The following is a 17,647-nucleotide window of genomic DNA, read 5'->3' as shown; positions in this document are numbered from 1 at the left end:
GAAACCGCTCAAGCCTCTTATACGGCTAACAGGCCAATCATTAGCCGCCACGTGGGAATAATTTAAAACTAGCCAATAGCGGGGAACGAATTTGCATACTGGTGGCGGGAACTCTTTTGCACCGTGCATTCCTCTTGCAACTTGAGCAATGCACTCTGCAAAAGAAGCTGCAGAAAGGCGGGAAACTCGTCCCTGCACCAGGGTTTTCCTCTGCAACAGGAAACTCTCCCGTGCAATGAAGCTGCAACTTGGCGGGGATAATTCTGGTGCCGAAGCACACACAAAATCATGCCTTTGGGTCATGACAGCATCCACTCATAAAACATTAAAAAAAAAAATCACCTTATTCCAATCTGTAGAGATGCTGAAATCTTTCAACTGAATATACTTTTATTTTTTAAAATGATCTTCTTAAATAAGAAAGTTTTCAAAAAAAAATTTGCTACCCTCCTAAGGTTCATAAAAACTACACCCCTTATCTTCATTTAAAATAGCTGATAAAATCAGAATGGCTAAGCACTTACTGTGTCCAACTGTGACCTCACTCTTATTTTGACCAAAATGACATGTTTTATGTCTGTGTTTACCTTCTACATACAACCATCTACTGTTCAAAATCAAGACCGGCCTTCAATATTTCCTCTCTGAATTAGCACACCACGTACACCTCACTGCCCATATCAGCAACCCATAATGAACTACAGAATTCCAATAAATGGTCTTTTCTGATTGTTTCCTTTTTCTGTTTTTAACAACCCATAGGCACAAGAAGACATTTCATTTGCCAAACCTTTGCAAATAGACTTAAATATTGGTACTGCATATGCGCCACGTACAAAAGTGGCATTCAGAATTGAGATTATAAAATAAGTATTTTTTCTCATCTTATTTCTCTTTTAAATGGCATACCTTTCCTTTATTGAGCTTTGCTATTGCTACACAAAATAACAGAACTACTATGAAAATACGTAAGGAAATTCCAACAACATATATACACTACAAGTTTCTAACTTTATCCTCAGAAACTCCTTCCACATATTACAAAACAAAATATATTGACAATGAAATAAACCCTTGTTACATTACTAGAAATATGTAATGTTTACATTATAATTGTTTTACATAAAAGACATTTCCTCTGTGACAGCAATACCTAGACTGGAGGAAAAGAACAGAAATGTAGCAACATCTCTTGTGGCATGTAAGCACCTCCATTTGCGGTCTCAGGGTTTGTCAGCACCAGGGGAAATCTTTATTGCCTGGTACCTGCACCACTTCAATGTATTCCTTGTTTAAATAATGAGAAAAAATAGTGACATGAAGTCCAAGGGAAACTTTACATCTTGTGTAACAACTCCTTCTGTCACCACTACAACATGAATTTTTATTTCACCTCAGCTTTGATATGAATGTTAGAAAGGAATGTCGACTGAGGAAAACAGGCCATGTTAGAGTGAAACCATTTGCCAAAAAGAAAGTTTTTCACCAAGAATATGAGAGAGACTGTTTATAACACAGTAATGACTCCATCCCCCCTGTACGACTGGCCTACAGGTAGTATGGGTCAAAAACATCCATGGAGCAACTGAAATGCTATTAGGGGAATTATACTAAGGTTGGATTTGAAGCTAGGTTTATTTCATGCACTGTGCTAGTTGGTGGTCAAGCATATATGCCAATCAATTTCCTCACCAAAACCAGGATGATCAGGATTTTTTTTCTGGAAGATAAATATATATTTGAGACCATCTGGTGAGGAAATGTAAAAATAAAAACTTAATTGCATTCCCCACAAGAACTGTTGTCTTGAATTAACACAACACACCCATGTATTTATACAGATGGCACTGGTGACCATATTTACCACGTGAAATCTCTACAGGGAAGCTAGGGAAAGGCAGAACTCCTAGGATATCTGCTTGTCTGCCCAGTTTCACACTTTGAAATCCTCGGCAAATCCTGATTTATACACCGCCAACTGTTTTCCTATCTGATTAGGCAGTTTTCTACTCCAGTAAGCATGTAATATGGAGGTAGCCAAATTTCCACACTGAGGAGTGAAAAAACAATATTTATAGTTTGGAAATAAAACAAGCGGGAGAAATCAAGCCTGTTGGGATCATAAAGAGTTTCATAGGGGGTGAATTTCTGATAAAACTGCATTGTAGAAATGGGGAGGTAAAAGCCTAACTTTAATGGATAGTCAGGTTAGGGTATGTTTATACAATAAACACACAGTGCTAAGAAATGTGTTTATAATAAATTATCTTGACGGCAGATTGTTGTCATTCATCGTTGTTTTACCTCTCAATCAGGAGGCCAAAGTTTGAATCGAGTTGGCATCTGATGTGAACATTTCAGTTAATGCTTTCAACAGGGGATTCTACTTCTCTTTGGAAGAAATGAGTACTCCGGCCTTCTCTTAAGGGGAAAAAAAACCCCATGGATGCATGTGTTATGTCTGGCTAAAAATGTAAGAAAGCCTAAATTAACAGCTCTTTCTAAGTGCAGCAGGGAAATATGGTGCATGCAGATATTACACTTAGATAACTAGGGTTAAGTTGACCTAAGTGCCAATTTGTACATACATTTGTGGAGGTTAGATTCAGCAAAAAATAGTCGACACAATCTAGCTCAGCTCACCAGAGGAGATGCACTAAGTTAGATCAGACATAGGTTAGCTCTGTGGCAGAATGCCACCCCTGTCTCTCCCCAAAAACTCTACTCTGTGACAATTTGGTTAACATGGGCCCTGCAGCGGGCAGACATCCCACCTCTTTAGGTAACCTGAGTTGGATACATTCCTGAGGGAGGGGGAAAACCTGCTCCCTCTGCCTATTTGACTGGCATCACATACCTAGGTGAGGGGCTTATGCTCCCTATTGTTCTAAGTAATGCCAACCTGACTGGGAGGGGGCTAGAGACCCTGCCAGTCTGTCTGGCAACCAGTGATGCCTTTCAAATTGGTTGGCTGGCAGCCAACAGGTGCTGGTCTCCATTGGACCAGGTAAAGGAGGTCATAAGGTCTATGTAAGTTAAGGACTGCCCAGGAGGAGGGACAGTAGTCACGATGAACACTCAGACACAGAAGAGCCGGACCATCTGAAACTTCCTCTCTCTCTTGAAACTCATGATCAATGAACTGTCTGCCTTCAGAGGGAATCTCCACCTGCCTCTGGATGATACTCATGAATAAGCTACCTGAGATCTAACTAGATATATAGGTTGCAGCAACTCAGATGTGTGATCAAAGGCTACCCAGCCATGCCAGTTTGCTCTATGGGATTCCTCTGATATTGCTCTACCCTGTACCCTATTCCAAACCTACTCCTTGTAACCAATAAACTTCTCCTTTGTACCTAGTGTGGGAGACTTATTGGGAGGAGGTCTAGATTATGCCTTGGGGTCCCCTTGCTTCGGCTGCCAAAGGGAGACCACTATTTGTGCTTCAGATGGAGGCAAGCACCCCAAGGTCTTGAAGTGGGTCGAGTACCCTCAAGGACTACTAGGCCTGTGTTTCCCAGGGGGCACAGTGCCAGAATCTGTCCAGACCCTGGGTGGTGGTGGTACTAGCTCCAGGCTAGCGGGTGTGCTCTTGGAAGGGGGTCAGTTCAACATGAGGCACCCCCCCAGGGAGGCAATCGGAACCTGGAAGGTGGTGGGGTGCAATCAGATGGGTGGTTCAGCGCAGAAGCACCCCCTACTGGCCCACCACACGCTCAATCAGATGAAAGTCTGTAGGTTTGGAGCGCAGCCCTAGGGCTGAGAAAGCCCAACCACTCACCCCCAGTCACAGGGCTGCAGTTTTCCTCCACACCAATAGCCAGAGTGGGCTGTTTTAGCTCCCTGACCCTTGTACCCCTCTATAGACAACCCCCACCCTGATCCCATTAAGCCCCTTGGATCTGCCATAGCATCCTGTAGACCTGATAGTGTCCCCACAATCCCACCTGTCCCTCCTACTACCCCAACTTTTATTTGTCCTTTATTTGTTTGCTTAGTAGAAGGGCTGTATTTATATTTAGAGGACTCATTGAAGAGCTCCTAAAAGAGTAAACAGCTTTCAAGGCACCCCCCCACAACTGCTTCTCAAATTAGTAGGTTGGCCATATGTCCCAGTTTGGCCAGGACAGTCCCAGATTTCATAGGCTGTCCCAGCACCATGGCAAGTTAGCTAAAATTAAAACAGAAGTCCCAGATTGGTGGCACCACCCTGCCCATGCATGCCTGGCCTAGCTCCTTCTGAGCAGTGGCTGGAGGCTAGGGGTGCAAGCTGGGCAGAGCACTGGTCCTCCTGCCTGGGGTGAGGACCAGTCAGGATGGGGTGAGCTGGGGGAAGGGGGCAAAGCTGGGGCTTGGGCACCTGTGCAGGGTGAGCAGGATGACTGCCTGCTGCTGGAAGCCTTGTACCCTTCCACTGCAGCCACTGCTGATGCCCAGGCTGGTGTGGCATCCCCTGATGAGTGCTGACAGTGAAGGGGAGGAGACTGATGGAGCTTGGGGGTGCCACACAGGGACTACTTCCAGCCAGGTTCAGCCTCTGAGAGCAGGGGATGGAGCCTGGCCTTTGTGCTGTCCCACTTCACCCCACCCCACCATCAGGGCAGTTGTAGGGCCAGGGGGCAGGGTGTTTGTGTGTCAAAAGCCTAGGCATGCTACAGCTCCCACCCTCCCCAGGTGCTGAGGAGTTCCCACGAGTTCTGCCCAGGTTCAACCACCCCCCGCACCTCCCAGCATGCAGCTGTGTCTGTGTGGAGCTGCCTTTGAAGCAGGCCAATGGGCACCTCCAAGGCAGCAAGGGCACACCCTTCCTGTCCCCCACACAGCATGTCCCAGAGCAGCACCAGCCCTGCCAACCCTGGGCTATGCCCCCTCCTGAGGCAAGATCTCGTGGCCCATGGACAACTTGCATCTGCACAACATCACAAGGCCAGGACTGGCTGCTAGGGCCAGGTCCTGGATAGGACCCTTGACGGCAATCAAATCAAAGTGCAATTGCTAGCGTCCTCCTCCCCACCCCCCAAGATCCAAGCAGAAGCTGCAGATGACAGGCTACACACCTTGAGGGCTGGAATGGGCTCAGGCTCTCTGTGGCTCCCACCTGGCTGCCTGTGCTGCCCCACTGCTGGGCCTGCTCTGCTGTTCTCTGCTCACCTGTTCATGCACCTCTGAGACACTGACCAGCTTGGAGTGAGTGACCCATATTCTGCACCAGCACCAGAGGGGAGAGGCCAAGCCACTGCAGGTCCCCTGGTGTGCAAGCATGACTTGCATGCTGCTTTGGGATCCCTGGCTCTCCTTGCAGTGTCTATGTGGCTGGTGTGGATGTGGGTATAGGTATGGCCCCCTATCCTAGATTTCCTTCAAAAGAATATGGTCACCTTACAAATCGGGCAACTGATAACTCAGACAGCTAAAATCAGTAGCTACTTTTGAATGTCTTAGCTTCTGTAAATGACAAAAAAATACCAGATTAAGAAGGTTCAGAGGTTAATAATGTGACCTACAAATACACAAGTTGAGGATTTGATCCACTGCCATAAGTTGTTATCATTTAAACTTCCTTAACTGATTAAAATTATTTTCTTTCCAGGTAAACAGCACATGCATGTTACAACCTTCAACAATGCAAGCTTGATCTCAAGAATCACCTGATAAATCACTAACTAACGCAAGTTGAAAAACACAGAGATATTAATAGGTCCCTCCCCTACATGGATGTCTTAATATGACTCATCAAAAGTAGTGCAACATTCCAGTGCTAAACCTGCTGTTAGGGGGGAAAAAATCTGGCTTAGTAATACTGTCTTTTCCTATTTCTCTTATCTTTCAGTGGGTTTTTCCATTAATGAAAACCATGTGGAGACCAAGAGACCAAGCTCTGAACTGTGAAACATAATATAGTATTCTTATTAATTTCCAGTGAACATATTTATTGAGTCTCAAAATAAGCCACTGCCCTTTCTCTTCCTTCGCCATTCTCCAGCACACTCTGTGGCTTCTAAGCAGAGCATACCTGTTTAGTCAGGGCAAGAAGGGGCAGGCATACAGTTCAGCGTACCAGTTAAGTCCTCTGGCAGGGAGGTTTTGAAAATGGAACAAAAGCACTCAGCTGAAAAACCTGATAAGATGCCCTGAACAGACATTTTGAATGGGACATATGGTCACCCTATACAGGGACAGGCGAAGTCTGGCCTGCGGGCCGGATCCAGTCAGCAGTGGACTCTATTTCCCAACTGCCCCTGCACGTGGCTGGGGTGAGCCACAGCTGCACGTGAAAGATGAAGGCTGGGGTTGCCTTGGAGACCAGCCTCACCTGCACTGGCAGGGCTCATAGTAGAGCAGAGAAGAGCAGGGGGCTGCTCCAGAGTCACTGGGATCATGCGATGGGGGCAAGTTACTCTGGAGCCAGGGCAGAACCACAATCTGCAGCCTGTACACCCCGGCTCCTTGCTGCAGTGACAGTCTGGTCTGGAGCAGGGACAGAACCGTGATCCCCTGCTTGTGCACCCCTGCCCAGAGTGTGCAGACTGCAGATCAGGGCTCTGCCCTGGCTCTGGAGCAAGCTGCCCCCATTACAAGATCCCACTAGCTCCAGAGCAGCCCCCTGCTCTGCTCTGCCGTGCACCCTGCCAGCGCGACTGAGGCTGGTCTCTATGGCAACCCCAGCCTTGAGCTTTCATGTACAGTTGCAGCTGGGGTATCCATGGAGACTAGCTCCAGCCATGAGGGCAGGGGCTGCTGGGAAATGGAGTCGAGCTGCCACCCGGATCAGCCATTTTGGCTACCCCTGCCCTATAGTATTACACCATCTACTAATAAAAGTCAATCCCACTGGATATTGTCATTCAGCCTTTACTCTCATTCATTTCAAAACTAGTTTTTGAAAAATGCTAACACCAAAAATTCATTGAGAAACACCAACTGCTCTTCTAATTTTGGACAAAAACATTGTTTTCTGACAAAATATTTTCCATAATAAAAAGAAAAATTAAAAATGAACTTTAGACAACCACTAATTTTCTATCTTGTTTTCTTTACTCTTCCCTTTTTTCCCTGATTTATCATTTTTCAGTTCTTTTTCATTGACAAAATGACTAAAGGGAAAGATTCAGAGAAAATGGGAAAGCCAAAAAAAATAAATACAGTTGCTTGGAAAAATGATTTTTTAAATTTTTCAGCTTCTCATTTAAAAAAGCAAACAATTCCAATAATTTGAAAAAAAAGGCTAATTTTAATTAAAACCATTTACATTGAATAATAAATAGTCACCTAGTCTATCTGATAGGTTGGGTAGTCAGTAGAAAAAAGATGATCAAGTAGGTAGAGGATTTTGGAGAGTTGACCTTTTCAGTTTTTGGAATGATAGCAAACCTAATCGACCATTTTAAAGCTTTTTTCCATAGGCAAAGGTGTCCTACTTAGACTTGCCAGCATTTTACATTAGATTATTTTAATGGGTTTCTGTTCTTTGATTTTTATCTCTTCTTTCTGTATTGAAAATTGTCAAAATTCCTGAGTGCATGAAGGCATGGCTCTTTGAATGATAACAGGATACAATGAAATACAAATGGGACTAGTTTTTTATATTGCAAGCTAAGCATTTCCTTATACTTTTTGACAATGATTAATTTTAAATGTGGTGGGCTTGAAACTTATTTCACTGATTTTTAAAAATATGCATAAAGCAACACAATTTCAGAAATGTTGACAGCAACTAGAACGTAATGTGACTTGTTTCCAGGAGGCCCAGTTAATTCATTTGGATTGCAGATGTCAAACATAGGGCCCATGGGCTGAATCCAATCTGCAGATATAGGTCATCTGGCCCTCAGGGCTTCTCATAGGCTGGATCACCAACCTCTGCAGGCTGGATTTGGCCCAAAGGGCTCATCACCAGGATTGTTAGAATCCCTACAGTAGCAGGTTTTATCCTTACAGTTGCCAGAGCTGCTGTTTCAGTGAAGTTTTGGAACCCAGGTAGTTATATTACTGTTTGCTCCCCTCTCTCTACCACTGCCAAAATCAGGGTTTTTGGTTAACTGACAACTAAAATCAGCAGCATGGATAAAGGTGAGGGGTGTATGGCATCAGTGTTAACTCTGTGAGCTCTGGAGATGCATCAAGATAGTGTGTGGTAAGGCTGTGCAAAATTTCGATGGACGTTTCATTCCAAAGGTGTTTTGACATGTTTCAAACACAAAACACCAAAACAGAAACAAAACACAAGGCTCCTCCACCCCATTTTCAATTCCCAGCCTGAGTCTTTCAGTGCCAGAGGAAGAGCTGGAGCTGGAGCTGAGTGCCATAGCAAGGGAAATTCTGGGGAAGGAAGGGGAATCATCTTAGTATGTGATCTACACCCCTCAAGTTTCCCCTAGAGCCAGGTCTCCTTCCCTAGAAGGCACTTCAGAGGAGGTTGAGGTAGAGGTTGTAGAGGCAAGTGGCTCAGCTGAGTCCGCTCCTCCTGTTGCTGTGCCTCTGCCTGCTGAGAAGGGGGGAAAGGCAGCATCTGCACCCCAGAAGTGAGGGGGTAGTGTGGTCTGGGATCATTTTGAGCTGGCAGATGATCCCACGTATGCTACCTGCCTGTACTGCCAAGACAAAATCAGCTGCAGCAAGGAAGCAAAATGCATGAGAACCACAGGGATGCTGTTGCATCTCTACAGGCACCACCCAATTGCCCTTGCTCCTCCTCAGCCTGGCACCAGTGGTAGTATGCCCAAAAAGAAGTCCCCCTCTCACTTGAAAGCCCCCATCCCCCTAAAGCAGAGAACGACCACCCTGGAACACTGGATGATCTTTTCCAACAAGATGTGGTGGCAGGCAAGAAGAGAAGGAGCCCACAGGGTGAAGCTGGCATGGTCACAGGGCCCTAGGGGCATCACAACTATCTCTAGGGACCCTACTCCATGACAAAGTGCAATTTCCCAGAAACCTCTGCACCTATCTCCTTGAAATATAGCAGGCTTCATGACCTCAGAAGGATATACTATCCCTGTAATTTTCATCCAGATCAGCCAAGAAATGACAAAGTTATAGGCATTTTCATGATTCTCCATTATAACCTATGGGTGAAACACTGAAACGCATCGAAACAGCGAAAGTTTCAGCGAAACAAAATGGAACAGTGCTTCAAAACAGCAAAACAAAACACTGGCCCTTTGAAATGGCAAATCTGAAATCGAAATGAAACTGCCATTTTGCACAGCCCTAGTGTTGGGGGGGGGGATTAATGCTGCCACTGCCACTTCCAAATCATCCATCCTGTGAAAACCTGCACAGTCTGTGTCAGGCCTGTGGGAAGCCCTATGGTCTGGATTTAAAAAACTGGGTTGGAGTGTTGTTTATTAAGTAGATTAGTTAAAACACAGTGCTTCAAACATGAATCAATGGGACACATGTATGTCTGCTCCTGAAATCATTGTCCATATAAAACTTTCAATTTCTGTGAATATCAGTCAAAGTGGAGGATAAGTATATAAATCTGAAAAATACTATTCAAAATGAAACAAATCTACTGATTATATGGAGTAGAATCTAGGGATAAATAACTGAATATTTTATCTAACATCTATCTTATGTTCTGTTTTCATAGACTTCTGTTCTGACTTCTAAACAGATTCTGTGATTTATTTTTTTTTAAATACTGGCCATTAGACCTTTGTCTCTAATAGGCTTTCTATATCTATAGTACCATATGCTACATCTGCCAAAACAGACATCCAGTCACATGGATAACTTTCTATAATTGCATGGTAACAAATAGATTCCTTGGTGTAATAAGGTACTTACTTTCCTTAGGTAGTAGTGTATATTTTACTTATAATTGGTGGTGTTGTTGAATTTATACTGTAATTTACTGTGATTCTGAACTGAAAAGTAAGTTTTGAAGGTGACTTTCATTTTTTATGCAGTTGTTACTCAGGTGGGAGTTAACCAATGTAAGGACTTCAGGATTTGGCCAGAATTGTTGTAGTCAAGTGAGCTTCCCACTAAGAGCAGAATTAATCAGAGCTACCCAGAAAACAAAAACGCATTTTCACTAAAAGCAAAAAGTCTCAAACATTTCTTTCAGTTTTGATACAGAACAAAATCATAACCTTTAAAAATTGTCACTGTAATTCAAAAAAGCAGATATAATGCCCTAGCTTAGCAAATACCCTAGTAGCAAGGATACCACCATCCCCCCATTTCATACATCCCTTCTTGCACTCTTCCTGAACTGTGACACCTTTTTGACATAACCAATATATTTCTGTGAAAATATTTTGGTTTGGACACACCAACATTTTCTGACAATAATTATTTTGCTGAAAAATTCCCAACCAGCTGTAGGAATAATCTGCATGGGGCTAGAATGGAACTGAATTTGATCAGGACACTTGCCTATTATTATATAGAGAGAGCAGGATCTATTTTAGCAGTTAACAGATTCGGAGAGGTTATTGGATAACCATTAGCAAACACTTTTACCCTTTAGCTAGAGCCCTTTCGATGTTCACATGTGCAAATGCAGCTGGAATCTGATCCATGAAGAATGACAGAGCACTAAAGTGCCAGACAAGTGACACAGATCATCTGATAACTTTTTTTATTTTGAGAGAAATTAAAATGTTCATATTTTCAGCCAAAATCCACAACATTTCAGTAGAAATCCAAAATATTTCTGTTTGGAAAGTCTGCTGTGGTTACTTACAGAACTGCAATTTGAGTTTTTCATGCTCCAATTCTCCTCTGCATGCCAGGTTTCCCTGATAGAATTATACCTCCTGTAACACCTCATTACTTTCCCTTGTGGAAAGGAAAGGCAGTGCATCATAAAAGACATCAGTTGTGTTAAGTGGCCTATTCCCTAGAGGAGAATGGGAATGTGAACTATAAGTTTCATGAGGCACTGTACCAGAATTTCCAAATTGAAGTATTCTGGCGTTTGGACTAATAATTTCAGTTTCAACCAAAATAGTTTGGTTTTCAGTATTTTTTTTTCCTTAGGGAAAGAAGACTGAAGTTTTTCTTTGACAGCAGATACTTTTCAGAAAAAAATATTTTCCCAAGCCCCCACAATTTGAAAAATCAGATTAAATTTTTAACCAGTCCAGTAAGTTGATTTCCAATTTCTGTTAATGTTATTATATTATTAATAGTTTTTAGCCATTTTTTGAGCCATCTTAAGGTGTTACAGGCTGTACACGATCACAATTTCTTTCCTCTCCCCATTCACCACCCTGGCAGGAATTATCCTTAACTGACCTATACCAGTAATAAACAACTTGCCTTTTATGTTAGTGAAAAATGGATAGAGCCGAAGTCTTCCACTTCCTTACTCCTCTCCACCCAGTAATGGAAACTACTAATGACAGTCCCAAAAGCTTGTGTTTTCCCACTCATGCAGACCAATGAAGCAGGAAGACTGAATTAGGAGCTAGGGATTTCTTTAATGTATATCTGTGTACGTTATGTAGGGCTAATCATAATTTCTCTCTGAATTTGGAAGTTAAATAAAAACTAATGCATATCAAATGGGCAAAGAATAACTTCATGCCACAATTACTACAGATATTAATTCAGTTAATGCCTTCCAAATACAATTTGACATCTCATAAAAATTGGAGTTAAACTAACAGAAACTAATTCCTGTATTTCACAGGTGTCTATCGGGTTATAAACAAGACTAACTTATTGGCTGTTATAATATATAACGGAAGGATATAGTTAAATGTGAACCATAGACCTTCCGAATCACCTGTGAAAATAAACTGAAATGGAATATTTCTGTCTGTCACTAACAGTCTTGAATCATTTTGTGGCTTTTGAAAAATTACATTTTTAGTGCTTTTTGTCCAAAGTAATTTTATTTTACTCTCTTCATTTAAGGTTAGAATGGTCTACTTGTACAGACATTTCTACCAAATCAGTAAAGGTCCAGTTTTACTCTTTTTTTTTCTTCATACCAACTCAGCTGGACTTATTTTGGGTCTACTGTTATTTTTTCTTGACTTATTTTAGCTACTCTTTTGTAGCACCACAGAAAGGTATTTTCTATTTTTCTATCTTTGTTTTTAACATCAGTGAACAAATCCAGTTTTAAACAACTATAATGCTTTATTGGAGAATTTTAGACTTTTAAGCACTATTCACCAATTAAAAATCTTCTTCAGGTACTTTCAGACAATTTCAGACAGGACGTGACTATGTGATTTAATATTGCAACAGAGGAAGCTGAGACAACAGATTCTTGTCATGGAAGCATATTTAACGGAAGTCTAAAATTATAATTCATATCCATCACAAAACATCTAAATCAAGTACTCCCGAGCACTACCGGGAGTAACAAGGAATAACGGCCATAAGTTGATGGAGAGTAAATTCAGGCTAGATATCAGGAGGCACTACGTTTCACAGTCAGGGCAGCTACGATCTGGAACCAACTTCCAAGGGAAGTGGTGCTCACTCCTACCCTGGAGGTCTTCAAAAGGAGGCTAGATAGACATCTAGCATTTGACCCCAGCATTCTTTCCTGCCCATGGCAGGGGGTCGGACTTGATGATCTGCTCAGGTCCCTTCCAACCCTACCAACTATGAAACTATGAAGTTACATTCATTTTTGTCACTGTATAATATGGAACTGCTTCTTTATGAACAATGGGAAGGCTGTATCCATTGTATCAGTCCATTATAATTTTGGTACTAAGGATCTTTTATTATACATAGCAGAACATATAATAATGCTAAAAAAGCTATACATATTGCACATAAAAGGCCAAGAGTAAGTTCATGCCTAGTGGGCTGAAGCAATATGACAGGAAATCTGGTGGCAGGACTGACCTACTTGCAAAAAAATGCAGTACTTTGAACCCTCAGGATTTTGTATGTTTTCTCCACCGGAGTACATGAGCAAAATTAAATAGATTCTGTCTGGTCATATGGTAGGAAAGCTTGACAGAAATTAGAACTACAGTGACTTAGGAAAGGGGAAAGCTACAGTACTGAAAGACCTCATTCATCATGTGATGCCATCTTGGAAACACTAAGCTAAAGTTTGGGGAAATGCCGTGGCATTCTATTGAAGCCGTAAATATTTCCTTCAAGCTGAACACTGGCATATGAAATCCAGAATAATTTTCCCTTAAATTACTAAATTTGAACATAGATCATTTAGTCCAGTACCTTATGAGTCCAAACAAAACTCTCTCAAAACATGTTCAGATATTTTTTTTCTCTTTGTCCTATTCAGAAGTCATGCTGACCTTGCTGTCTTAAAGAGGAAACTGTCCTTAGCACATAACATGTACTAACAGACTTTCAATACTGCTGAACAAAATAATTTCAAGAGAATGAGCATATTTATTTTAGCTGTTTCTTCTTCATAAAATGTCTAGTAGTATGGATTACAAAACAAAGATATCAAAATATTTTTTATATATACATTTCAAGCCAAAACTTCCCTTCAGTGACACCTAGTTCTAATATAAGCATAAATCTATGAGCAATCTGTAGATTTCATGGGAGGTTTCACAGAACAGAGTTATAACAGTTTGTACTGATGGGATGGAAAGAAATGGTGTGTTATGTCTATACTGGCCCTCCAGTTTCACATGTATTAATGCTACGTAACCACACAGAGGATTCCAGCCAAGAGTTATAATACATCCGCAGAGAAATTATGTATCCCACAGTTGCCAATACTATCACGTGCAGCAGGCATAATACAGAACCACACCTAGCAACAGAATAGGGAATCAGGCCCTGATTCTATGAAGGGTGCCAATGTGAATTTCCCTTTTTAAAGGAGGCTCTGACGAGTTGGTTTGTGCAGATCTGACTGTGGGACTGAGTCTTAAATTAATGCCAAGTTTTTAAAAGTGGCCAATACAAATTATAGTTAAATGATAATGATTGTCACATAACACAAGATAGCAGATAAAATACTATGTAAACAAATTATTAACTACAACTTATTCCCAATCATATGCCAACCCCAATAACACCTGGATTTTCCTCTCCTGTTATCTTTCCTGTATATTAAGTTCTTCCAGGAAGGAACTTGTCCTTGTACAATGCATAAAACAATTTCTACTGTGAAGGCAGTTGGGCTAACAGGGTTCATACAGGCATTACATTCAGATCTCCCTAACGAAGTACTGGGTGATTTAAATGACTGGGTGTGCAAGAGTTCACTGAGCTTAGGTCTAAACTTTAAAAATGGTGTGCAAATATGGCCCATGGGCTGCATCTGGCCTGCAAGGCAATTCCATCTGGTCTGTAGGGCCCCTCTGTAAGTCCCCTGCAAGCCCTGGCCTTGGGCTGCCCTCTGCAAGCCAGCAGGGGGCCCCACAGGTGTGGCTTTGGTTGCTACGCAACCATCCCCACTACCTCAGCCTGGCTTGACCCACCTCCAGCCCCAAACCAGGGGCACTAGAAACAAGAAATCTATGTCTGGCAAAGGCTTTCCTGGCAAATCCGGGGCTGTCCCCAGCCTCTTTGCTTGCGAGCCTGGAAATGCAGGTAAGGGCCCCAACGGGCCAGGGCCAGGGCCTCCCACTGGGTGAAAGGGCAGGAGCACAGGGAGCAATGTGCTAAAGGGCTGAGTGGGGCTGGCCTGACAACTTTCCACCATGTGTGGCTGGGGACTGGGGTGGGAGCACTATGGGGCTGGGCTGGCCCCGCAACCTGCCACCTCATGCGGCCAGGGACTGGTGTCGGGGCACAAGGAGCTGCATGCTAAGGGGCCAGGCAGGACTGGCCCTGCTCACTGCCACCACATGCAGATCCAATGACTAGCATATTCTGGGGACTCTGAGAACCCCACAATGCCCCCCCTACACCCTCTCACACCCCACCATAACTCCAAACACACCCATACCCTCCCACAGCCCCTACTCATACCCCCACTTCCCCACCATAACCCTCCACACACCTATACCCTCCCACAAACCCCACCCCAACCACATACCCCACACCCCTGCACATCTACCCCATCCTCCCCCACACATCCCACCCACCATACCCACACCATACACACACTTCCCACCCCACCACACACATACACCCACTCCCCAACCACACACCTTCTACGTTCACCCCTTACCCCCCACGCACAATATACAAGAGTAAGACTGCATTTTGAGCTTCTATGCAATAGCCTCTAGATGCACTATGCAAACACACACAAATCAGGACAAAAATGTTTCTTAAATGAAATCAAAATAAGTTATAATAGATGTTTTATTTTTTTAGTATGTGATTTGTTGTTTTTTTTCTGGTTTCAAGATGGCAGCACCATCCCTCCCACAAGGAGTACTTCTGGGGCAAGGGGAGGGACTTCTGGTGGCAAAGGTTGGGGCAGGGGGGATTTCTGTTCCCAAGATGGTGACCAGAGGGCAAGACAACCACAAAGGGGCAGGGCTACCCTTGCAGCCTCAACAGCTCACCAAAACTCATTAAGGGGCCCTCCAGCTAAAACAATTGCCTGCCTTGGGCCTAGCCACTCTTTAAAGCTCTGGGGATGTTCTGTTTTTATCCCTCCTGATCCCATCCAGGCTATTTTTAGCCTCCTACATAATCCCTCCTTCCCACCTCAGACATATCAACCTCCCCTCTGGATCTGCAATCACTCCACCAGACCCACCAAACCCCACTGGTTCCACTAGCCCCCACTTCTGCCTTACTTGCCTATGGATGCCCATGTCCCCTCCTGGCTAAATTAAACCATCTAAATCTAAGCCAGATCTTGTTAATCTTTGTTCTCACCCTCAAAGTAATATTGTAACACTGTTTCATACTATATTGGTATCAGTAGATGGTAGGGCCAACCCTACCTCCTGTCTGACTTCATACTAACACAGCTAACCATCTCTCTGTAGTGTTATTGGTAGTAGCAGCACTAAATGTGTAGATTATATGTATATGAAAAAGACAATGGGTTTGTACACAAAGAACTGTGATTGCTCTAAAGTGCTTATTATTCTTCTATAAGTCTCAATAATTTACTAATGAAGAAACTATATAAACCCTCAAACTCTTAAAAAGGCTTAATAGGCCTTAGGTGGTGATTGGCCTCCAAATTTCACAGTAAGCATCAATGCTACCACTAAACATGAGTTAGTCTACAAGGTGCCACTCTGCCTTGCTCTCTGACAAAGAGGTGGAGACAGTGATGGCAGAGACAATGAATCAGCAGCTCAACACTGCTGTGGGCTACAGTGGCATTATTTAGAGTATAAAGGGAGGAAGATGGCATAAATCCAATAACCTTTCAAATACATGGGAAATTTAGGAATCTACTTACTAATTTTAGTGGGGGGGGGGGTTTATGTATGTAAATTGTAAGCATAGTTCACACGTCCATGAATGTTCCCTCACAAATATTGATAAAAAGGAGAACAGAACCCATTTTACTTAAGAATTTAGATGTAATAAGAGATATTATCTGACACCAAATGCAACTTTAAGCAGTACCATTTTTCTAACTATTTTACTGTCATATTTATCTTAGAAATTAAATCAGTTTCAGTATCTGACAGAAATGTTTAATAAGCCTCAAATTGGCAAATATAATGCTAAAACAGCAAAACGTTTTGATTCTTTACAGTTCACAATTTTTTTTTTAATTTAATTGGGACCAACTGGCCTCATTGCTTCTTATAAACTTAGCAATATATATTCTGAAAAAAAAATAAAAATGAACAGATGTTTTTCCTTAGAGAAGTCAGACAAAGATTTTTCTTACACAGTAAATCAGCAGTGGATTTACAGGACACCACTCCAGGATAACTGTTTAGGTATGGCCTTAAAATACACACATACACACACACACATTGACTTACCTCTGTATGAATCCAAAATTGATAAAGAAGATTAAACTGTAGATGAACAGCACATACCGATGGAGGAATAATAAGAGCCATAGGCAAGTAGAACACCTGAAAAAAAGGGAAAAGAAAATGTATATTTATTTATGACTCATTTTTTTAAGCCATGATAAAATACTTTAATTAGATACAGGTACTCCTCACTTAACGACCCACCTGTTTAACGACCGCTCGGACTTACGACCAGCGAGAACTGGTCATAAGTACGAGAACTTTGGTCGTGGAAACGGCAGCACGGCGTCTCAAGCCAAGGCACGCAGTATCAAGGGGCGGCTCCTCGCTTATCGACCAATTCGCTTAACGACCTAGTCACAGGAACGGAACTCGGTCGTTAAGTGAGGAGTGCCTGTACCACCAACTCTCTCATAGCCTTCTACAAAGTTTAGTGAATGCAGCTGACTTGTCAAAGGTAAGAAAGTAAGTGGCAAAACCAGGAAGAGAATTAGGAACTGGCTGTTAAATCTTTATTCCAACTGTTAGACAACATCTTTATTCCAACTGTTAGACGGAATCGAAGGAGGAGAAAGTAGAAGGATTGTGGGTTAAGTTACATGGGGGGCAAGGAGAAAGGGATTTGGTGGTAGGGGTTTGCTATAGACCCCCACACCAAGGGGAAGAACTAGATTCGGGGCTCCTGAGGCAGCTCTCAGAGACCATAAAAACTAAGGAGGCGGTAGTCATGGGGGACCTAAACTACCCAGACATCTGCTGGGAGACACACACAGCAAAGTCCCACCGTTCACGCACGTTCCGATCCTGCGTACAGGACCTCC

At 42.8% G+C, this 17,647-nt stretch overlaps 1 protein-coding gene across 1 annotated transcript in view; it reads right to left on the bottom strand.

The window, feature by feature from the left end:
• The window catches only part of AGMO (alkylglycerol monooxygenase), a gene marked incomplete at its 5' end in the record, with an annotated part of 205,063 nt that overhangs the window by 156,018 nt on the left and 31,398 nt on the right, over positions 1–17,647 (bottom strand). Inside the window, one exon of the mRNA XM_006036287.3 lies at positions 16,830–16,925. Coding sequence (XP_006036349.2) covers positions 16,830–16,925 — 96 coding nt within the window. The remainder of the gene's footprint in view (positions 1–16,829; positions 16,926–17,647) is intronic.

Source organism: Alligator sinensis, unplaced genomic scaffold, assembly GCF_000455745.1.
Source record: "Alligator sinensis unplaced genomic scaffold, ASM45574v1 scaffold435_1, whole genome shotgun sequence".
NCBI lineage: Eukaryota > Metazoa > Chordata > Crocodylia > Alligatoridae > Alligator > Alligator sinensis.
Note: the sequence above shows the minus strand (reverse complement) of the source record. Positions and strands in the feature narration are given on the sequence as shown.